The sequence below is a fragment of the Polypterus senegalus genome, chromosome 3 (assembly GCF_016835505.1).
Source record: "Polypterus senegalus isolate Bchr_013 chromosome 3, ASM1683550v1, whole genome shotgun sequence".
Classification (NCBI taxonomy): Eukaryota; Metazoa; Chordata; class Cladistia; order Polypteriformes; family Polypteridae; genus Polypterus; species Polypterus senegalus.
Genome location: NC_053156.1, coordinates 71876155 through 71902119, shown reverse-complemented (window position 1 = coordinate 71902119; position 25965 = coordinate 71876155). Strand labels below are relative to the sequence as shown.

Sequence of the window (25965 nt, the reverse complement as noted above, 5' to 3'; positions counted from 1 at the left end):
TCCTGTGACGAACTTCCGGGTCATGGTGCCCAAATCAGTACATTGGCCTCCCGACAGCGACTCCCAGTGGCCCCCAAGGTATCCAGCAGGGCTGTGTATAAAAACTACATAGTCCATGAGGCCCTGCTGGAATTGGGGCCGTATATGCTCTCGGAGAGCTCTCCTAGCGCCAGGAGTGAGGGCGAGTAAAATGCCGCAATCCACCACAACATATATATATATACACACACACACACTATATATATATATATATATATATATATATATATATATATATATATATATATATATATATATATATATATATATATATATATATATATATATATATATATATAGTCTTTGGAGTGCGAGCAACTGTTGCTGGGGGTGCCAGAATCCATGAAGTAAGAAAAATTAAAAACATTTGTACAAATTCTTATTTATTTAGAATTTATTTATCCATTCCTAAATAATTAAATGGGCAGGCTATTTCGTATCAGTGCAATACGCTGTTTGGTAAAACTGATGACTCCCGCTCTTACATGCAAGAGTGCGTGGATATTATTAACTATCGTATCGGTTCAAGTTCTATTTAAATTTTAAATAGAAGTAATTTTTATTTAGTTGACAGAATATTATTCCGGAATAAATCAACTCAAACCTTAAATAATTTATATTTTGCTCTCCATAAAAATATATCCTGTCAAAATTATACAAGTTAGAAATAAAGTAAACGTTAAAAGAACATTCAAATTTCTTCACTCTTATGTAACTTTATATAAAAAATAAACTTAAATTTTAAATATCCCAAAAGATTTTGCTCTCCATAAAAATATATCCTGTCAAAATTATACAAATTCAAATATGAACATGGTGCATAACAAAACCTGGAAATATAAATAAAATGTGTTCTTTTCAGCAATAACAAATCAAATCATTCAGTTGTCTTTGCTCTTATGTCGTCATTTTATCAAAGCCTTCAGTGTGCCATTACACTGCAGCTCAATCACCTCCATCTGAATCTGCACAGGTGCAGTTTCCACATCGACGGCAAATGGGTTGCGAAACAACTCAAAATTCTTTTTGTTCTTAAGTCACCAAAGCGCCATGCGAACTCAGTGCGCTCAGTTTATCAGCAAAGTGCGTATTTGGGAACACCGTTGTGGCGACTTGGTTCAACATTATATGGCAACAGGGAAAGTGGGGCAAGTTGCACTGGTGCATTTGTGTCTCCCATAAAAGTAGCTTCACTTGAAATCACTTTGTGATTTTGCACGGGTAAAAACGTCTGCTGAAGTGTCAGATTCTTCTTTAACTCTTCTGCTTTCTGTATATTGTGCATTGCATTCAGTTCTTTCAGGTTATCTTGATGTATTGTCTAATAGTGCCGTCTTAGATTAAATTCTGTAATTACAGCAACATTAGCTCCACAAATGAGACACACGTGTTTACCGGCAATGTCAGTAAACATATACTCAGCCTTTCATCGGTTTTTAAAGGATTAACGCGGTAAGTGTTCGGCAAGGCCGCTGAAGCGCTGCATTATGGGATCTGTAGTTTATTGTGTTACCAGCGCTTCATATCCCCGGGCCATTAACAACAATAATATATAAAATGATCTTGCGGGCCGGATATAATTACACGCCGGGCCGGATGTGGCCTGCGGGCCTTGATTTTGACACATATGGACTAAATAGAACTTGAAAAGATATAGTTTTTCAAATGTGATTGCAATTCAGATCGAGTTGACGCTACACTACAGTACATCGAGCCAGCGTGCTATTGTGGTTTTGCCTGCGTGCCTCAATAAGTTACCCTCCCCTCGCTTTTACTTTTTTACCATTCATCTAATGAATACACCGAGTATGGCTTTACCAGAATACACCGAGTATGGCTTTACCAAAACAATCATTGATTGCGAATAAAGTATCCATTATTCATAAAGCTTCAATTGGTGATCTGTCTTTCTGCGTTAACCGCATATTTTTTCATACGTCTCAAACCAAGGGGATGCGAGGCTAAAATGAATCGTAAAGCGCATGTACATACTCAGTGCATCCCCTCTCGGAAATCGAACCTTGGACGCCAGCGGTAGAGGCGAAGCCACTACTATTGCGCCACGGCGTGTGGTTTGTCTATTTGAGAGTAGCAGTGAAATTCAGTTTTCGTTCAGCACTCTTTTGAACTGTTGCTTTTTGTCTGTGCACTGCGTCAGTTCACGTGAGCCGCTGAATATGGTTTTATATGTCACTCGCTCGCTTCTAATTGTTTCACTGCCTTCTTAATTATATAATGTATGTTTTCTTCAGTGGTGTTTAAAGCTCTTCCTGGTTTTCTACGTACTGCGTAATTACGTGAGAGGCGTGATGATGTCAGACGAAACTCCGCCCCCAAGGCTTTCAAGCTCAACTCCATTACAATATATGTAGAAAAATAGCTTCCAGTTATGACCATTGCGCGTAGAATTTCAAAATGAAACCTGCCCAACTTTTTGTAAGTAAGCTGTTAGGAATGAGCCTGCCAAATTTCAGCCTTCTACCTACACGGGAAGTTGGAGAATTAGTGATGAGTCAGTTAGTGAGTGAGGGCTTTGCCTTTATAGATTCTCTCTCTCTCTATATATATATATATATATATATATATATATATATATATATATATATATATATATATATATATATATATATATATATATATATATACACACACACACTAATAAAAGGCAAAGCCCTCACTGACTCATCACTAATTCTCCAACTTCCCGTGTGGGTGGAAGACTGAAATTTGGCAGGTTCATTCCTAACAGCTTCCTTACAAAAGCTGGGCAGGTTTCATTTAGAAATTCTACGCGTAATGGTCATAACTGGAAGCTGTTTTTCTCCATTTACTGTAATGGAGATGAGCTTGAACGCCGTGGGGGGAGTTTCGTGTGATCATCACGCCTCCCCCGTAATCACGCAGTACATAGAAAACCAGGAAGACCTCAAAAGCGCTGAAGAAAACATGCATTATATAATTGAGAAGGCAGCGAAACAATAAGAAGCGGCGAGTGACATATACAACCATATTCATGAGTTCTGCTACTGGAAACAAAGCACGATGTAAACCTACACTTTAAATTAAGTTCATAGACAGGCTGCGCTGGCGTTTGTAATTTAGTGCCTGCCCATATAAGGCCGTCCGTCAGCGGCAATCCAATAGCAAACTCCACTAAATATTCACGGGTGAAGGACTGTGCTTATGCAGAGGAAGATGAGATGGTCAGGGTGGTGTTTGACACAAACTCAAGCGAAACTGCGAGAGAAAGTTTTAAGTGCCAGGACTAAGGTAACATTAAATACAGCCATGGACATAGCGAGATGGCACCAGCACAGCTGGGAACCTTCGATGCATGTACACGAGCGGCTCCGTGAACTGGCGCAGTGCACAGATAAAAGCAACAGTTCCAAAGGCTGAACAAAACCGAATTACACAATTGAAAAGGCAGCAAAAAAATATGAAGCGTCTGATACATACAAGCATATTCATAAATCCAGCTACTGCGGAAACAAAGCACACGTTGGAAAAAGTCAATGTCCGCTAAAGGAAGACAGTGTAAAAAACCCGTGCATGCAGTGTGTCAGGTCTCAGATAAAGAAGAAGCGAGCTGTTTATTGATGCAGTAAGAAACGAATCGATGAATGAAACCTGTCATCTTTACAGCGATTGACAAACACGGAATGTAACTTGAACACAACACATCCTACAAATACGAACCTGATTGAAAGAAATAATGATAATCAAATCCTTGATGACAGCAACACAGTAACACTCACAAAACAAATACTGTATATTGACAGTCATGTTACGTTATTTTTAAAATGTTCCCTTTTCTTTTCTAGCTTTTTAACACACTACTTCTCGCTGCGATCGCGGTATATATATATGTATATATATATCCCGATCTACATACTCGAATAATGGATACTTTATTAGCCATCAATGATTGTTTTGGTAAAGCCATACTCAGTGTATTCATTAGATGAGCGGTAAAAAGTAAGGCGAGGGAGGATGACTTATTGAGGCATGCAGGCTGTAGTCTTGCGTCAACTCTATCTGAATTGCGCGATCACATTTGAAAAATATATCTTTTCAAGTTCTATTTAGTCCATATGTGTCAAACTCAAGGGGCGCAGGCCACATCCGGCCAGGCGTGGAATTATATCCGGCCGCGAGATCATTTTATATACTGTATTATTGTTATTAATGGCCCGGGTATATGAAGCGCTGGTAACACAATAAACTACAGATCCCATAATGCAGCGCTTCAGCTGCCTTGCCGAACACTTACGCGTTAATCAAGTCTAGCTTATGATGCTGCAAGTTATTGCGAAGCTAGCTCACACGATGCTGAAGAGAAAAGTTGATTCTGAAAATAGAGCCTTTAAAACCGATGGGAGGCTGAGTATATGTTTACTGAACCCGTGTGTCTCATTTGTGGAGCTAATGTGGCTGTAATTACAGAATTTAATCTAAGGCAGCACTATGAGACAAAACATCAGGGTAACCTGAATGCAATGCAGAAGATACAGAAAGCAGAAGAATTAAATAAGAATCTGACACTTCAGCGGACGTTTTACCCGTGCACAATCACAAAGTGATTTCAAGTGAAGCTGCTTTTATGGGAGACACAAATGCACCAGTGCAACTTGCCCCACTTTCCCTGTTGCCAAGTAATGTTAAACCAAGTCGTCACTACGGTGTTCCCAAATCGCACTTTGCTGATAAACTGGCGCACTGAGTTTGCACGGCGCTTTGGTGACTTTGAAGAACAAAAAGTCCGTCTACATGCGGCTCGAACCTTGTGCATGTTTGGTAGCACATATCTGTGTGAGAAGCTCTTCTCAGTGATAAAGACTAACAAAACAGCACACAGGAGTCGCCTCACTGATGAGCACCTGCAATCCATCCTGAGAATCTCCACAACACAGAACCTCACACCAAACAGAAGCGAACTTGTTGCCAAAAAAGATGCCAGGCGTCCAGCTCTAAAATGACATATGAGCAAAGACAACTGAATGATTTGATTTGTTATTGCTGAAAGGAACACATTTTATTTATATTTCCAGGTTTTGTTATGCAGCATGTTCATATTTGAATTTGTATAATTTTGACAGGATATATTTTTATGGAGAGCAAAATCTTTTGGGATATTTAAAATCTAAGTTTATTTTTATATAAAATTACATAAGAGTAAAGAAATTTGAATGTTTGTTCTTTTAATTTTACTTTATTTCTAACTTGTATAATTTAGACAGGATATATTTTTATGGAGAGCAAAATATTATAAGTTGTTTAAGGTTTGAGTTGATTTATTCAGGAATAATATTCCTGTCTGTTTTACCATTCCTACCAAAGATATTTCTGTCGACTAAATAAAAATTCCTTCTATTTAAAATTTAAATAGAACTTGAACAAATCGATAGTTCATAATATCCACGCAGACTTGCGTAAGCGGGAGTTATCCGTTTTAACAAGCAGCGTATTGCACTGATCTGAAATAGCTGTGTGTGTATATATGTAGATATGTATGTATATGTATATATATGTTTATATATGTGTGTGTGTATATATGTGTATATATATATATATATATATGTGTGTGTGTAAATATATATATAAATATATATATGACAGCAACACTCATCACTCACAACAGTGACAAAACAATTACATTGACAATCATGTTACGTTATTTTCAAAATGTTTCCTTTTCTTTTCATTGCTTCTTTAACACACTACTTATCAGCTGCGAAAGCCTTGGTATTTTACTAGTGTATATATATATATATATATATATATATATATATATATATACACACACACACACACACACACACACACAACATATATACATACACAGTAATCCCTCCTCGATCGCGGGGGTTGCGTTCCAGACCTTCCCGCGATAGGTGAAAATCCGCCAAGTAGAAACCATCTTTGTATGGATTTTTTATATATTTTAAGCGCTTATAAACTCTCCCACACTGTTTATAAATATTCCCTGCAGTGTTATACAGCATAATCCCTTTGTATTCTCTTAGATATTAGGTAAGATTCATTGAAATTATGTATATAAACACACTGTTTATATACAGTAAAACCTAAAAACCTAGATATTGAGTGTCTCCGATATTACATATGTTACAGCCATTACGATAGACAGGCCACCAGCAATAAATACATACAATGCAAGAAAAACAGTATACAGTAAATGTGTGTACAGTGACACTAAACGTACGTACATGTACTAAGTACTGTAAGTTGAAAATGAATTATGGTTACTTACCAACAATGACACGATGACTTGTCCGATAACAATGAGTTTAATTTTACTGCACAACAAAGTAGAGCATCACAGCTCTTCCAAAGGAGCCACTTAAGGTGATTGTGTAGCACTGCAGTTGTTCTTCTTCTGGCAGTCTTCAATCCACATCCCTAAAGCAGATTCCATCCAGACTACTGCCTTATTACATCCACTTACAACTCGTTTTGCACCCTGGTTAAAAGGACACTGCGGCCGTAGATCTTACATTCCTTTCTTACTTTTTAAATAATAACAATCGTAGCCTTCAACCATTCCAAAACGTTTAAATTTTCTGCAATCGTTAACATCTTCCGTTTGCGCTTGGGCATGGCCCCTGAAGCAGTAGCAGATCGTTTTGGAGCCATAATGAAGGGCTTGACTATGCACAAAGATAAACACAAAAGAGCACAACTCTTTACACAGTGAAACACGTTGATGCTGAATGAGCGAGACGAGACTTCCTGGTTAACACAGCATTCAGCACGCAGGAACTTAACTGTGTGCTCTGATTGGTTAGCTTCTCAGTCATCCGCCAATAGCGTCCCTTGTATAAAATCAACTGGGCAAACCAACTGAGGAAGTATGTACAGGAAGTAAAAAGACACATTGTCTGCAAAACCATAAGCAGCGAAAAATCCTGCGTTATATATTTAGTTATGCTTTCATATAAAATCGCGATAGAGTGAAGCTGCGAAAGTCGAAGCGCGATATAGCGAGGGATTACTGTGTGTGTATATATATATATATATATATATATATATATATATATATATATATATATACACATATATATATATACATACACTGCTCAAAAGAATTAAAGGAACACTTTTTAATCAGAGTATAGCATAAAGTCAATGAAACTTATGGGATATTAATCTGGTCAGTTAAGTAGCAGAGGGGGTTGTTAATCAGTTTCAGCTGCTGTGGTGTTAATGAAATTAACAACAGCTGCACTAGAGGGGCAACAATGAGATGACCCCCAAAACAGGAATGGTTTAACAGGTGGAGGCCACTGACATTTTTCCCTCCTCATCTTTTCTGACTGTTTCTTCACTAGTTTTGCATTTGGCTACAGTCAGTGTCACTACTGGTAGCATGAGGCGATACCTGGACCCTACAGAGGTTGCACAGGTAGTCCAACTTCTCCAGTATGGCACATCAATACGTGTCATTGCCAGAAGGTTTGCTGTGTCTCCCTGCACAGACTCAAGGACATGGAGGAGTTTCTAGGAGACAAGCAGTTACTCTAGGAGAGCTGGAGAGGGCCATAGAAGGTCCATAACCCATCAGCAGGACCAGTATCTGCTCTTTTGGGCAAGGAGGAACAGGATGAGCACTGCCAGAGCCCTACAAAATGACCTCCAGCAGGCCACTGGTGTGAATGTCTCTGACCAAACAACCAGAAAGACTTCATGTGGGTGACCCAAGGGCCCCATATCCTCTAATGGGCCCTGAGCTCACTGCCCAGCAGCATGCAGCTCGATTGGCATTAGCCATAGAATACCAGAATTGCCAGATGCACCACTGGTGCCCTGTGCTTTACAGATGAGAGCAGGTTCACCCTGAGCACGTGACAGAAGTGAAAGGGTCTGGAGAAGCCATGGAGAACATTATGCTGCCTGTAACATCATTCAGCATGAGCAGTTTGGTGGTGGGTTAATGATTGTCTGGGGAGGCATATCCATGGAGGTCACACAGACCGCTACAGGCTTGACAAAGGCACCTTGGCTGCCATTAGCTATCAGGATGAAATCCTTGGACCCATTGTCAGACCCTATGCTGGTACAGTGGCTCCTGGTGCACGACAATTCCTGGCCTCATGTGGTGAGAGTATGCAGGCAGTTCCTGGAGGATGAAGGAATTGATATCATTGACTGTCCACCACACTTTCCTGACCTATATCCAATAGAACATCTCTGGGACATTATGTTTTGGTCCATCCAATGCCACCAGGTTGCACCTCAGACTGTCCAGGAGCTCAGTGATGCCCTGGTGCAGATCTGGGAGGAGATCCCCCACAACACCATCTGTCATCTCATTAGAAGCATGCACCGATGTTGTCAGGCATGTATACAAGAACACAGGGGCCATACAAAGTGCTGCATTACAATTTTGAGTTGCTGCAATTAAATTTTGGCAAAATGGACTAGCCTGCCACAATTTTTCACTCTGATTTTGGGCGTCTTTGAATTCAGGGCTGTGTAGGTTGATCATTTTCATTTCCATCAAACTATGTGGCATCCTTTCGTTCCTAACACATTACCCAGTCTATATCAGTATAGATATCCAGGAGGATTTCTTTTTCCCATTGAGATCTGATGTGTTTTCAAAGTGTTCCTTTAATTGTTTTGAGTAGTTTATATATATTTTTATTTTTATTGTGATATATAGATATATATATAGATATATAGATATATATATAGATATATAGATATATATATATATATATATATATATAGAGATATATATATAGAGATATATAGATATAGATATAGATATAGATATAGATATAGATAGATATTTATTGTGATGGATGGCTGGCTTCATATTCTGGCCCCACCCCCAGGCGGCCAGGAGGAGCTCTCCCGAGAGCATGGCCGGGTCCCAAATTCCAGCAGGGCCTCATGGACTATGTAGTTTTTATGTGCAGCCCTGCTGGATACCTTGGAGACCACTGGGAGTCGCTGTCGGAAGGCCAGTAGACTCATTTGTGCACTATGACCCGTAAGTTCGTCACATGAAGAGCGATGGGCTTTCGGGGTGAAGAAAAAGTAATATTTACTCTGACCCAGAAGGAATAAGGACTTGTGGACTGTTGGCCAGGAACACTTCCGGGTCAGGGAGTATAAAAGGACTGTGGGAGCTCACAGACGGCGAGCTAAGCTGGGAGGTAGGTGGGCAAGGCGTCTGGGAGTGGAGGATTGGTTTATTGATTTTTTAGTATTGTATTTGGTTAATGAATAGTGTGGAATGGAGGGTGCTTGGTGCACATAATTATTATAATAAAACAAATAATTATTGAACTTTTACCTGGTGTCTGGCGTGGTACCTGAGGGTTCAAGGGAGAGATACTGCCCCCTCTACTGTCACACTGGCGTAGCCGGCAGGAATCTCTGGCCATCAATTTGGCAGAGGACCTGTTTTATAAAATTTGTGCGGGCAGAAAACCCTAAGAAGGTCCAAACCAAGAGCACGGAAGTAGAAACACCACCCTCAACGGAGAACGCTGCGTTGGTGAGCCTTCTGTTAATTCGGACCATAATGGGGAAGAAGACAGGAAAAAAGAAAGACAATACCAGCTGGGTACAGAGCCTAACAGAAGCCGAGATGTCCTGGACTTACCTGACTGGGAGCGAGGAGGACCGGGCACTTATAAAGGCTGAACGAGCTCGAGTGGCGCAAAAGCAGGAACGCGATAGAGCATGCCGGACTTCCTAATTAGACTGGGGACACCGCTGCCAAGTCTGGAGGTAGGTGCAGGGAAAACACCCGAAGTGTCGGGGTGTTTTTATTCCTATCTTTCAGAAGCCCACTTCCAGAAAGAAAGTGGTGCGTCGGATGCCTGCCTCATACCTCGGCAAGATGGCCACGATTTCCAGAAGGCAAGTCAGGCTGGAAGTCAGCAGCAGCAGCAGCAACAGCAATCGCGGTGGATGCTGGGAAAGAGAAGGTCATTTTGGGTCCTTCGATGAGGTTGTACGTTCCCCGATGGATCCGAGCCTTCGGGAAGGGGAGCGAAGCAGCGCCGGAATTAAATAAAGAGAAAGAGGGGCGGGATGTGACTGAATGGGCTGTCGTTAAAGAAAAAAGGGCAGATCACAGTTGGCTTGGAACAGCCACCAGACCCTCGGAAGACTCCAAGTCCCAGGAGGCTTTGCTTGGCCCAGCAGAACACATGCCTGGAGTGGACACATTCATTGGCTTCCGGCTGGCAGGTAAAGAGAAGGCGGAAGCAGACGTACCTCCGGCTGACTTAAGTAACTTTGTGGTCATACGGGATCTCGAGAAGTACCTCGAGCCCGTATATAATTTCTTTCAGGAATTAAAAGATCTGAAGGAATGTGTGAAGGAGCTGGGAGCTACAGCCAAGGCAACGCTTAAAGGACTAAAGGAGTACCTGCGACGATTAGGCCAAGCAGCCCCAGTCTTGATTAATTCATCGGTACAGGTAAGCCGTACCGTACATTGTAAGGGGACGCAGTACAATCTGGGCCCGCTGTTAAAAAGTAGCGGGTGCCAAGTCACTGCAAACCCAACAAGGGATTATGGCACAACCACCAAGTGGTCGGGGGAGAAAAGAACGAGCCGGTGCAAACATATGATGCGGCTGCCCGGAGCGATTCGGAGCTCAAGACCCAGACAAGTACCTTGAGCAGGTTGTCACTAGTAATCGGAGGGTCGGGGAAGCGCCGATCATACCAGTACAGCTGAATGGTGCTGTTGCCCAGAGCGATGCGGTGCTGATGACGCCGCCTCTTAAAAAGCATAAGTCAATGGGCGTGCAGACAGCAAAGGAGCTCTCTTTTTCCAGTAGAGATCCCCAGCTGTGCCCAAGCCCCAGAGTAAGCAGGAGATCCCCAAACTAAAACGTGGGTCTCCTGACAAGATGGAGAAACGGGTGGAAAGCAGCGAGGTGGCCAGAAAACCCCCTTGGCAGAGGACAGGGCCGAGTTAACAGAATTCCCGAGGTGTTTCTGGTCAAGATGTGAAAGACAACCGGGAGGACGACGGAGATGCTATAATTGTCATCAGTCAGGCCACGTTTGGCAAACTTGTCCCCGGAGGACAGGAGAATGGAGGGAATGCCGCTACACCGTTCCCCCTAGGTTCTCTGGGGGACCTAGACAATGCGGCCGAAGCCCGACTGACGCGTCCTCCTGGAAGAGTACGTCCCTCGCGGGGCTGGATGCTCCGCCCCAGTTGTCATCGCTAAGGGGTGGGAATTGTGATGGAATGCCGGCTTCAAATCCTGGCCTTCACGCCCAGGAGGAGCTCTCTCCAGAGCATGGACGGGTCCCGAATTCCAGCAGGGCCTCATGGACTATGTAGTTTTATGCGCAGCCCTGCTGGATACCTTGGAGAACACTGGGAGTCGCTGTCGGGAGGCCAGTAGACTCATTTGTGCACTATGAACCGGAAGTTCGTCACATGAAGAGCGACGGGCTTCCGGGGTGAAGAAAAAGTACTATTTACCCTGACCCAGAAGGAATAAGGACTTGTGGACTGTTGGCCAGGAACACTTCCAGGTCAGGGAGTGTAAAAGGACTGTGGGAGCTCCCAGACAGCGAGCTGAGCTGGGTGGTAGGTGGGCAATGCGTCTGGAAGTGGAGGATTGGTTTATTGATTATTTAGTATTGTATTTGGTTAATGAATAGTGTGGAGTGGAGGGTGTTTGGTCCACATAATCTATACTAATAAAAGGCAAAGCCCTCACTCACTCACTGACTCATCACTAATTCTCCAACTTCCCGTGTAGGTAGAAGGCTGAAATTTGGCAGGCTTATTCCTTACAGCTTACTTACAAAAGTTGGGCAGGTTTCATTTCGAAATTCTACGCATAAGGGTCATAACTGGAAGCTATTTTTTCCCATATAATGTAATGGAGTCTTGAGTTGGAGATGGCCGCGGGGGGCGGAGTTTCGTGTGACATCATCACGCCTCCTACGTATGCGTAGAGAACAAGGAAGAACTCCAAACAGCGATGAGCACAAAACGCCATTTCACAATTGAGAAGGCAGATAAACATTATGAAGCAAATGATGCATACAAGCATATTCATAAGTACAGCTACTGCGGAAACAAAGCACGGCGTGAACCGTAAGTTTATATTAAATTAAGTTCATAGACAGGCTGCCACTAGCGTTTGTAATTTAGTGCCTGCCCATATAAGGCCGTCCATCAGCGGCAATCCAATACAAACACTGCCGGTAAATGTTCACGTGTGAAGGACTGTGCTTATGCAGAGGAAGATGAGATGGTCAGGGTGGTGTTTGGCACAAACTCATTGAAACTGCGAGAGAAACTTTTAAGTGCGGGTCTTAGCTGACATTACGAGATGGCACCAGTACAGCTGGGAACCTTGATGCAAGAACACCAAGCGGCTCCGTGAACTGGCGCAGTGCACAGACAAAAGCAACAGTTCCAAAGAGTGCTGAACAAAACCGAATTACACAATTGAGAAGGCAGCAAAAAATATGAAGCGTCTTATACATACAATCATATTCATAAGTGCAGCTACTGCGGAAACAAAGCACACGGTGGAAAAAGTGAATGTCCTGCTAAAGGAAGACAGTGTAAAAAAAACCCGTGCATGCAGTTTGTCACATCACAGATAAAAGGAAGGCGAGCTGTTTATTGATGCAGTAAGGAACTAATCGATGAATGAAACCTCTTATCTTTACAGCGATTGACAAACACGGAATGTAACTTGAACACATCCTACAAATACGAGCCTGATTGAAAGAAATAATGATAATCAAATCCTTGATGACAGCAACATTCAATAACACTCACAAAACAATTACTGTATATTGACAATCATGTTACGTTATTTTTAAAATGTTCCCTTTTCTTTTCATAACTTCTACTTCTCCACTGCGATACGGGTATATATATATAAATATATATATATACCCGATCTACAATACATACTTTAGCATAGACAAGCCACACGCTGTGGCTAATTGTAGAGTCTTAAGCCTCTACGCCGACATTGAGGTTGATTCGAGAGGGTGTACTGACTATGTACGCGCTACCGATTCATTTTACCTTAGCATCTCCTTGGTTTGGGACGTATGAAAAATATTAGGTTAGCAGAATCATGTTACGTTATTTTTAAAATTTTCCCTTTCTTAGCACAAGCACAGCTGAGAAGCTTGATGCATGTACTCCATAACGCGTTAAAAATACGCATTTAATCACACTTTCAATTCCAAGCAAGCGGGAACTTTTGTCAATGCATGATTTCCTGGTACATCCATTACACTGATGCACACATCACAGCTACAAAAATGTTAGAGTCGGAATAAAGCGTTCCTACGACTGATCATTTCGACTACCCGAAGCCTTGATAAAAGCATGGTTTTGTGCACACTGAAAAGCAAGCAAAATTAGATGCATTACAGAAAGCGGACTTTGTGGCTCTTACTGGGGATCATTGGACTTCCGTGACCGTTAGTAATTCTAAATACATCTAATTACAAAATGTTCAATGATCACACTGTTTTAGCCTAATGTACAAAATAATTTTGGCTAATGTTACTCAGAGTTTAAAGAGTAAGCTGGTCAAATTACCTTTTATGTTTCTGACTTATTTTTTAAGAAGAAAAACTGCACTTTATGGTGAAATTTTGGTTATTATTATTTAAAGACAATACTATTCTGAAAATGTACTTAAAGTACTTAAACTACCACTTTATTTTTAAGTCTGCCCAATTTTAACCAGGGATGATATTTTTGTTTCTGTTTTGAATTCAAATGCAGTTTAAAAGCTTTTTTCAGAAATTAAAACAGCTTCAGTTTACAATATTCATGTCCATGTCTATTATTTGATTCTGTAAGCCCACTAAAACCGTTTTAAATAAAAAAAAAACATTTGCGATTTGGGGCAAATTTACGTGTCGATTACATACGATTAATCAAGATTAATTCTTACACAGCCTCTAATTAATTGGATTAATTTTTTAATCGAGTCCCACCCCTAATATATATATATATATATATATGTAGATATATATATGTAGATTTGTATATATATGTGTATATACAGTATATATGTAGATATGTATATGTTGTATATACAGTATGTATATATGTGTGTGTATATATGTATATATATATATATATATATATATATGTATATATATATGTGTATAGATGTGTGTATATATATATATATATATATATATATATATATATATATATATATGCCAGCAACACTCATGACAATGACAAAACAATTACATTGTCAATCATGTTACGTTATTATTAAAATGTTTCCTTTTCTTTTTACTTCTCGCTGCCAATCGAGGTATTTTGCTATATATATATATATATATATATATATAGATAGATAGATAGATAGATATGACAACAACACTCATATCAATGACAAAACAATTACATTAACAATCTTCTTACGTTATTTTTAAAATGTTTGCTTTTCTTTTCATAACTTCTTTAACACACTACTTCTCCATTTCGAAGCTGGTATTCTGCTAGTCTATACTAATAAAAGGCAAAGCCCTCACTCACTCACTCACTCATCACTAATTCTCCAACTTCCGTGTGGGTGGAAGGCTGAAATTTGGCAGGTTCATTCCTTACAGCTTCCTTACAAAAGTTGGGCAGGTTTTATATCGAAATTCTACGTAATGGTCATAACTGGAAGCAGTTTTCTCCATTTACTGTAATGGAGATGAGCTTCAACGCCGGGGGGGAGTTTAGTGTGACATCATCACGCCTCCACGTAATCACGCAGTACATAGAAAACCAGGAAGACCTCAAAAGCGCTGAAGAAAACATGCATTATATAATTGAGAAGGCAGCGAAACAATAAGAAGCGGCGAGTGACATATACAACCATATTCATGAGTTCTGCTACTTGGAAACAAAGCACGATGTAAACCTACACTTTAAATTAAGTTCATAGACAGGCTGCGCTGGCGTTTGTAATTTAGTGCCTGCCCATATAAGGCCATCCGTCAGCGGCAATCCAATAGCAAACTGCCACGGTAAATATTCACGGGTGAAGGACTGTGCTTATGGAGAGGAAGATGAGATGGTCAGGGTGGTGTTTGACACAAACTCAGCGAAACTGCGAGAGAAAGTTTTAAGTGCCAGGACTAAGGTAACATTAAATACAGCCATGGACATAGCAGGAGATGGCACCAGCACAGCTGGGAACCTTCGATGCATGTACACGAGTGGCTCACGTGAACTGGCGAGTGCACAGATAAAAGGCAACAGTTCCAAAGAGCTGAACAAAACCGAATTACACAATTGAAAAGGCAGCAAAAAATATGAAGCGTCTGATACATACAAGCATATTCATAAATCCAGCTACTGCGGAAACAAAGCACACGTGGAAAAAGTCAATGTCCGCTAAAGGAAGACAGTGTAAAAAACCCGTGCATGCAGTGTGTCAGGTCTCAGATAAAGAAGAAGACGAGCTGTTTATTGATGCAGTAAGAAACGAATCGATGAATGAAACCTGTCATCTTTACAACGATTGACAAACACGGAATGTAACTTGAACACAACACATCCTACAAATACGAACCTGATTGAAAGAAATAATGATAATCAAATCCTTGATGACAGCAACACTCAGTAACACTCACAAAACAAATATATTGTAGTATATTGACAGTCATGTTACGTTATTTTTAAAATGTTCCCTTTTCTTTTCTAGCTTTTTAACACACTACTTCTCGCTGCGATATACGGGTATATATATATGTATATATATAACCCGATCTACATACTCGAATAATGGATACTTTATTAGCCATCAATGATTGTTTTGGTAAAGCCATACTCAGTGTATTCATTAGATGAGCGGTAAAAAGTAAGAGCGAGGGAGGATGACTTATTGAGGCATGCAGGCTGTAGTGCTTGCGTCAACTCTATCTAAATTGCGCGATCACATTTAAAAAAATATATATTTTCAAGTTCTATTTAGTCCATATTTGTCAAACTCAAGGGCCGTGGGCCACATCCGCCCGCGAGATCATTTTATATACTGTATTATTGTTATTAAAGCCCGGGTATATGAAGCGCTGGTAACACAATAAACTACAGATCCCATAATGCAGCGCTTCAGCTGCCTTGCCGAACACTTTAGCGTTAATCAAGTCTAGCTTATGATGCTGCAAGTTATTGCGAAGCTAGCTCACACGATGCTGAAGAGAAAAGTTGATTCTGAAAATAGAGCCTTTAAAACCGATGGGAGGCTGAGTATATGTTTACTGAACCCGTGTGTCTCATTTGTGGAGCTAATGTGGCTGTAATTACAGAATTTAATCTAAGACGGCACTATGACACAAAACATCAGGGTAACCTGAAAGACCTGAATGCAATGCAGAAGATACAGAAAGCAGAAGAATTAAATAAGAATCTGACACTTCAGCGGACGTTTTACCGTGCACAATCACAAAGTGATTTCAAGTAAAGCTGCTTTTATGGGAGACACAAATGCACCAGTGCAACTTGCCCCACTTTCCCTGTTGCCAAGTAATGTTAAACCAAGTCGTCACTACGGTGTTCCCAAATACGCACTTTGCTGATAAACTGAGCGCACTGAGTTTGCACGGCGCTTTGAAGAACAAAAAAAGTCCGTCTACATGCGGCTCGAACCTTGTGCATGTTTGGTAGCACATATCTGTGTGAGAAGCTCTTCTCAGTGATAAAGACTAACAAAACAGCACACAGGAGTCGCCTCACTGATGAGCACCTGCAATCCATCCTGAGAATCTCCACAACACAGAACCTCACACCACACATAAACGAACTTGTTGCCAAAAAAAGATGCCAGGCGTCCAGCTCTAAAATGACATATGAGCAAAGACAACTGAATGATTTGATTTGTTATTGCTGAAAGGAACACATTTTATTTATATTTCTAGGTTTTGTTATGCAGCATGTTCATATTTGAATTTGTATAATTTTGACAGGATATATTTTTATGGAGAGCAAAATCTTTTGGGATATTTAAAATCTAAGTTTATTTTTTATATAAAATTTACATAAGAGTAAAGAAATTTGAATGTTTGTTCTTTTAAGTTATTTAAGGTTTGAGTTGATTTATTCACGAATAATATTCCTGTCTGTTTTTACCATTCCTACCAAAGATATTTCTGTCGACTAAATAAAAATTCCTTCTATTTAAAATTTAAATAGAACTTGAACAAATACGATAGTTCATAATATCCACGCAGACTTGCACGTAAGAGCGGAGTTATCCGTTTTAACAAGCAGCGTATTGCACTGATCTGAAATAGCTGTGTGTGTATATATGTAGATATGTATGTATATGTATATATGTTTATATATGTGTGTGTGTATATATATATATATGTATGTGTATGTATGTATATATATATATGTGTATATATGTATATATATATATATATGTGTATATATGTATATATATATATATATGTATATATATATATATGTGTATATATATGTATGTGTATATATGTGTATATGTATAGATATATATATATGACAGCAACACTCATCACTCACAACAGTGACAAAACAATTACATTGACAATCATGTTACGTTATTTTCAAAATGTTTCCTTGTCTTTTCATTGCTTCTTTAACACACTACTTCTCGCCTTGAAGCCTTGGTATTTTACTAGTTATTATAATAAAACAAAGAATTATTGCACTTTTACCTGGTGTCTGCCGTGGTACCTGAGGGTTCAAGGGTGCAATACTGCCCCCTACTGTCACAATAAATAAATACATACATAAATAAACATGTCACAATAAATAAATACACACACACACACACAATATATATATATATATGTGTGTATATATATATACACACACACACAGTACTACCTCAGTATACTTTCTTAATCCGTTCCAGATCCTTGGACTTATACCAAACTAATTTTTTCCCATAAGAAATAATGGAAAAATTATTAATCCGTTCCCATGAAAAAAAATTCTATTGTTATTGGCATATTATACATTGATGGGGTTGGATAAAATTTAAACACTGCTTAATACTAAAATACATAAATACAAAAGCAATTAGATGAAATGAATATTTAACCTCACTTCACTTTTTAATAACTTTTGTGTTTTACAATCGTAGATACCATCGTTCTCAGCATACGGTATGCAGCAACCATGTCCCAGATACGCATGCCACCTTCATATTTTTCAACAATCAATTCAAATTTATGTGAAAAAACACAAAATCACGTTGTGACAATGCGGGTTTGCTGTATGCTTCCATCTGCTGTCAGAGCCCTTGAACCCTACACCGAGCTTAGCAGTAAGGCACAACAAAGCAAAGAGCTTAGCAGTAAGGCACAACAAAGCATGGGATGGTGAAAAAGTGCGAAGTGCTTTTATTAAAACAATCAAAAAAACAAGGTGTTCAAATTAAAGTGCAGTGTCCAAAGTTCCAATAAATAAATCCATAAAATCAGAAGTGAAAGTTGGAGATTAAAAACAATAGAAAAAAAATCTTCTTAAAATCAAGATATATATATATATATATACACACAGTATATATATATATATATATACACACTATATATATATATATACACACTATATATATATATATACACTATATATATATATATATATATATATATATATATATATATATATATATATATATATATATATATATATATAACACAAACTGTCACAAATTGTTTTTATATTTGATTTTATTAAGTCTGAGATATTTTTATAGCCAAGTAAAAATAAGCAAAAAAATGAAGGAAAACCATGTCTTGTAGTCATTTTCTGATAATAAATCAGTAGTTCCCCTTTCTAAAGTTTTGCAAGAATTACCTGGTTATAAAATACTTCTCGTGCAAAGTCTTTATAATTAGGTACCTCTGGCCTAAAAGTAAAATGGAAAATAAATAAATCAATTGAACAAAGGTAATAAACTCCATAGAGACATTACTCACCATGACTAACATTAAAAAGCATAATTTAACAACTATCTAGTCTTGAGTTGAGTGCATGAGTTGCAGTATCAGCAAAAAGTCTGGGAGATCAGTGTGATCAAGTTGGAACGTGATGTCAGAGTTTGTGTTCACTATCTACATGTGACAGAAAGCCACTTTGCGGATCTTACAAGATCAGTGGGCGTGCTTTGATGTTTGATGAATGGTTCGATGCAGTGAAGCAAAATGCCTCTGTGGTGCTTTTATATTATTTCCCAACATAATGACATGATGCATTTTAAAAGTCTCACATACCATTTTCTGTGCCGTCTTCACAACAGCATCAGAATGTATGGCGTACTTGACCCACAGAGAAAAAAAAAAATTAAGAACACACTGAAAAAATCACGGCATGGTGGCGCAGTGGTAGCGCTGCTGCCTCGCAGTTAGGAGACCCGGGTTCGCTTCCCGGGTCCTCCCTGCATGTTCTACCCGTGTCTGCATGGGTTTCCTCCGGGTGCTCCGGTTTCCTCCCACAGTCCAAAGACATGCAGGTTAGGTGGATTGGATTAGGTAAATTGACCCTAGTGTGTGCTTGGTGTGTGGGTGTGTTTGTATGTGTCCTGCGGTGGGTTGGCACCCTGCCCGGGATTGGTTCCTGCCTTGTGCCCTGTGTTGGCTGGGATTGGCTGCAGCAGACCCCCCGTGACCCTGTGTTCAGATTCAGCGGGTTGGAAAATGAATGTGGCAAATGTCATCTTAAAACTGACTCAGCTGTTAATCGCTGTGTGCTTCTGGGGCATCCACCTGAACTGACAGCCACAGCAAGCAGCAATCGCATTAAATTTATGAAATTCCAGCTCTCTGCACGTTTACAATCCTTAGATTTACACTTGATATCACTTTCATGATGAAATACATTAAAGTGTGAATGTTACATTTTACAGATAAGTCATTAACTTAATTTAAATAATGAATACTGTTAATAATTACACATGTCGGGGTGGCACAGTGGCAACAACATCCCTGGTGTTCCCTGCCTGGAGTTTGCATGTTTTTCTGGTAGGCTTCCACAGTGTGCTCCGGTTTCTTTACAAAGACATGAAGGTTTGGGGATTTGGTGATGCTAAAATGATGCTAGTGTATGTGTATGCTTGTGTTCACCTTGCGATGAGCTGATACGCCCGTCCAGGGATTGTTTCTGTCTCACCACTATTTTACCTACACTAGATCAGTAGTGGGCAAGGTAGTCCTGGATGGGCACAGTGTATGCAGGTTTTCGTTCCAACCCAATTGCTTAATTAGAAACCAATACTTGCCAATCCCAGATGTTATTTTATTTTACGGCTAAAATAATCTGCAATTTTAGGTTCTTATTGAGTCGATTTTTTCATTTCCAAGGATGTCATTTAAATGATTTGAAGCCTAAAATGGATAATTGTGGTATTGTCACATTCTTCTGTTAAGTATTTTATTAATCCAAATAGTGCATGACGAATCCACATAGGTGTAAATGGAAACAAGTTAAATGAAAAACAGCTGACTCCTTTGTCATTTGCTTCTTATTGCTTTAAGACTGAAATAAGCAAATGGGTTGGGGGTGCTTTAACAAGTTAGACCACTAAATGAAGCTGAGAAACACTGCTTGAGAAATTAGTGCTTCATCAGCAATAATTGACTTCTCATTAAGAAACCGGGAAGGAACAAAAACCTACAGCCACTGCAGCCATCAAGGACCAACAAGGCCCACCTCTGACCTAGATAAACCTTTATACAAATTTTGCTCTACAATCAAGTTTCATCGTTTTCTTGGCACTCCACCAGAGACTGGAAGCGATTGCAGCAGGGAAAGTCTGAGGACCAAATTAAACCATCCAATCGGTAGTTGTAATGGACGGTGTATAAAGTTTGCAGGATGTTAAACAGTAAGAGTTCAAAGGCTATGCTGGAGTGTAAAGTATCATCTCCTGGCAAGAAAAGAATAATTTAATAATAAACTAATGAAGTGTCATGTCACTTGCTAATATGGGCCATATGTTTGGTTAGAACAAATTGAGCATTCACACAAAGCAGAAAGAAATCTGTGGAAATGTTAGGTTTTATAGTGCTATTATAAGTAATCTAAAAAGGATTTAAGGTATACAGGGGAGGAGTATAGGTTATATGCAAATACTATACCATTTATATAAAGGAGTTGAGCAACCAATCCCTCATGGATACTAAAAGACGACTGTGTAGAGGTTTGACATTTTCTGATAAGCTTTAAACGGTGTACTACTTATTAGTCATTAACATTTGTACCTTTCACTATAAATATATTAAATACCAATGTAAAAAGACCTTAAGGTACAGTAAAATACTTTCTTCAAAAAAAAAAAAAAATTAAAACAAATTACCTGATATTCATTAGGCCAGAAAGTACTAACTGCCAACTCCGCTCGAAGCCATTCTTTGCCTGTGTAACCAGTCACATTCCAGATGGGATTAGCAAGAGGTCCTTTGTTTACCTTTACCAAGATGTTTAATGTTCCTGGGCTTAAGCCATCTTTTGTGTACAATAAGTAGTTGAAGTCAATACAGTGAGTGTCATTTTCTTTCATAACAGGAAGCTGGATACGTGCTTTTTCTCCAGAGTCATGTTGTGAAGAGTCAACCATCATATAAGATCCTGTGGGAATAAAGATTTATCAAAATTAAACACAATCTGCATTTTTTTTTTTCTTTAAAGAACACAAAAGTTAGAATACAGTGGAAGTGAACCTGATTGGATATGAACCTTTATCACAGAGGATGTAAAACTTATCACTTAACTAGTACTTATCACTAAGACCCAATGTGTACATTTTGTACACCCACACGGTGTTGCCCTCTTCTGCTCTATGGACGTCAGAATTTGATTTCAGTGTTGTTTCAAGTAGGGCCGTCAAAAGTATTGAAACATTGATGACTATTGATTTTAATATTTTAAAATTACTTCCATGCTCATTTTTCATGGTATTGATTCTACAACAAACAGAATATCACAAATGATCCCTATGGTTTTGACAATTGAGCCTTGCAGGGTATCAATCAGCATAGCTAGAGTGACTGTCTCATTTCCACTCACAGACGTTAATAAGATGGCAACCTCAGCATCATTGGAGACTTCACCAGCATACTTAAATAACAAAGCGGGCAGCCAGAGTGGTGTCTGGGAATACATTTGCTTGATGGCAAATGGGGACAAAAAAAAGCCCCACAAGAATACTGTACAAACAAGCCTCTGTGAAAGTTTTGTGACTGCACAATACCATGTAATTAGTCAAATAGTTAAAGGATCGACACGTCATCCAATACAAAGGATTTTTCTTATTTCTAAATTAAGGAAACATCAATAAGTATAAATCTGTAAATTGCGGCATTTGAAGTTGTGGTATGGTATGAAGGGATGTGGTATTTTTCTATAGGTTACAACCTTTGTAGTCAGTTAAATGTTTAATGCTTCAGGACAAGGTTCTGTAATAATTTAACCCTGTGAGCCAGTTTTATTCTGCACTGTTCATTCATATAGAACACTCTTTAGCACTACAGCTCTGCCATTCAATTTTTAAAACCATGTTGGAACTTCTGCTGCCTCAGCACATTTACTTTAAAAATTATATTTTTCCAAATTTACCGTATAACATAACTTTTCAGTGCTCATTTGCATAAACAGTTGTGCTACTCCTCTATGTGCTCAAATACTTCCAGCTATGCTTCAGAGCATGAATTTTGTATCTCAGGACTTATTTGCATCCCAGCAAAAGCGTGCCTCACGGAAGTGCATATTGACATAAAGATGAAAGTTACAAAAGACACCATAGTTTATTTGCACAAAAATGCAATGTGCACTGTTTGCATTTATTCAAAGACTAAGTGTGTTAGTGGTCTGTTTGTGTGTTATGTCTCTGAACAATTGTTTACAGAATTACAATCTATTACATTTTTACTGAGTTATATTATATACTGTATCAGTTATCTAAAACGGTATCAAATAAAAAAAAAAAAAAAACAATTATATCATGACAACACTAGCTTCAAGATGATACGATAAACTTTTCAATAAATTGTTAAGTGTTCAGGTCAATTTATGAGCAGAAGCACAAACAACAGTATTTAAAAGTAGAAAAGCAAAGGCTGAAAAGGTGATAAGACATATATGGAACAATGTAATGAATAGAACAACGCAAGAAAATGCATTTCTTATGCTCAAGACAGGGTGGGATGGTGCAGGTTAGCTTCAAGCTCCTGTTGCATCCGGGAAGCCTCTTGAACACACCACCATCGATAATGCACCAAAAATTAACTGGGCAAATTAGGACAACATATGGATAGCAAAGGATTGGTGCAAAAAGGTGATAAGCACTTTATTAAAATCCAAAACAAAAGTATATAATAATGGCAGTGCAGATTTTCATCACAAAATAAATAATCCTATAAAAACAGTGATCGCAAATGACATGGAGGTTAAAAAGTTCATCAAAATACATAATTCCTTCAAGGTGAAGCTAAAATCCTAAGGCAGGAAACTTTTCGTAATTTTTCTTTTTCAGTCCCCGGTGCATCCTTTTAAAACTGATAGCTCCTCTGCTTATCACGCACAGGGCTTCGCAGCAGAGGAGACCCCACCTTCAATTACAGGCTTGAGTCTCTGCTTTCCATGGCCCACCAGCAGGGCTCCCCATCCGAGCCTCACCTTGCTCTGACCAACTCCAGCTGCTTTCCCTAGACTCACACAAGAGCAAGCACAAGGAGGATCACTCTAGCTCCCTAAGCTGCTCAACTGAAGTGGCCTCTTTCAGCCAGAGTGTCAGCCACATGCTCTCCCAAAGGGCTCTCCTCCCAGCTGTCTGCAAACATGCATTTCGTTGTACCATGTGAATGTCACTGAAAGAATAAAACCAAAACCATAAAATAAAAAGCACTAACTTTTACAAGTAGCAAAAATTTACACCGGGTGTTACAGACTCAAATTAAATGCATGTTTTTATTATATTATAGTAATAATAATAGTAGCTCACTACTCAAAACAAGAAGCACTTGGACTCAAACCCACGACCTTTTGATTATAAGGCATCAGTTCTTACCTCTGTGCCATCCAAGAAGACCCATCAACTTTGAGATAGCAGGCTGCATGTGCTGACTGACACATATACTAAACAGACGCTGATGAGGAGATGCAAAGGAATTTAAGGTGGTATGGGATTACAAATTTTTTTGTAGGACTCAGGAATTCTAGTTTTAAATGCATCAGAATAGGAGAAAATACATAATTCAGTAAGCAAGTAACTGCCATCAAATCTTAAACATATAAATTTGTACACAAAGAGGTGAGAAGTTAAAGCTGAATTAGAAAACATAACCTCTCTATCAAATAAAGAACGAACTAGTGTGACCCTAGATACAGCCAAAAGCTTCTAGAAAGACCAATCCATAATTAAAATAGAACTCAGCACTGAGTGTATGATCACCACATAATAACCACATTATTTTTAGTGGCAGAAGTCCTCACAGGCACCAAATGCAGATGAAAAGTAGACTATCATGTGAACACTTTGTGCCAGCTCACTGCTTGCTTCCAAACTCAATACAGTGTAACCTCGGTTTGCGGGCATAATTTGTTCCGGAAACGTGCTCGCAATCCAAAGCACTCTGATATCAAAGCGAATTTCCCCATAAGAAATAATGGAAACTCAAATGATTCGTTCCACAACCTAAAACTATTCATATAAAAATGATTAATACAAAATATAAAGTAAAAATACATAAAACAAATTAACCTGCACTTAACCTTTAAAAAGAATCATGGCTGGTGTGAGTTTCTAAACTCATGCGGGATTCCACCCAACGGGACGACATGCGGAAGAGTGTCCCAAAGCAATCACAGTCTCCCAGCGCTGTAGCAGTTCGCCGTATAAGCGCATCCAAAAAGATCGCAGACATGCTATAAGCGCCTGCCGTCGATGGGTGATACAAGGAACATTATAAAGATCCCGCTACAATAAATAACAGCGCTATTGCTGTTTCAAGCTTAATAAAGCTGGTGGTGTTAAAGTACTGAGACTCAGCTTCGTGTTTTGGGGCGCAAGATGGGCACTCGCACTTCACAGCGCACACACACACAGTCACAATGCTGTAGTAAACAGTATACGATCATACGGATGTTGACTATATGAGTGAGGCACACAGACTCAGACGGAGAATAGGAGACTATTTCCCGAGAGAGAAAGAAAAAGAGAGAGAGAGATAAGGAGAGGGAGAGGAAGACGCACGCGAGAGAGAGAGAGAACCATCAGCTCAGTTGTGATCACATGATGCTCAGCAGACAAAGTGTATCCATACTACTCGTATTGCAAGAAATCAATCGTTTATCAAGTCAAAATTTATTACAAAATTTGCTAGCCTTGCAAAACACTCATAAACCGAGGTTCCACTGTACTCTAAAATACAAAAACTTACTATAAAATAAAATTTTGTTTACCCATGTTTATGCCACTTATACTATCTTAAAACATTTAAAAGCTAGCAGCTTTTTTCTATGATATGGAATCATACAAATACAAAAACAACTGAAAAAGCGGACAGGAAAGTTCTCAAGTAAATTTACTAGCTCTGTGTGATGCAGTGTGCCCATAATGTGTAGCAATCAGTCTCCCTAAGTCTCAGATTTTAGGGGCCTGTTCATTCTTAAAAAATGTAAATTTAAATCTTTATTTAGTAGGATTTACCTTTTCCTTTATATTAAAAAAAAAATGCACATGTACATACACATTTGTGATTATTAACTACAATATTACTAAAAGATCCAATCCTAGTTACTTGACTTCTGGGTTAACTTCAATGGCAAGGAAAAATCTAAAAAAAAATCATCTACAATTATGACATTATAGGCTAGACAACTTCTTTTCGGCTGCTCCCATTAGGGGTTGCCATAGTGGATCATCTTTTTCCATATCTTCCTGT

The 25965-nt window shown here is 39.1% G+C and overlaps 1 protein-coding gene across 12 annotated transcripts in view; it reads right to left on the bottom strand.

Annotated features, from left to right (window-relative positions):
- ptprk (protein tyrosine phosphatase receptor type K) overlaps positions 1-25965 on the bottom strand; it is a 561898-nt gene that overhangs the window by 368522 nt on the left and 167411 nt on the right. For all 12 annotated transcript variants that reach the window (XM_039747480.1, XM_039747483.1, XM_039747482.1 and 9 more), the window contains exon 3: positions 21381-21652. In XM_039747480.1, coding sequence (XP_039603414.1) covers positions 21381-21652 — 272 coding nt within the window. The remainder of the gene's footprint in view (positions 1-21380; positions 21653-25965) is intronic.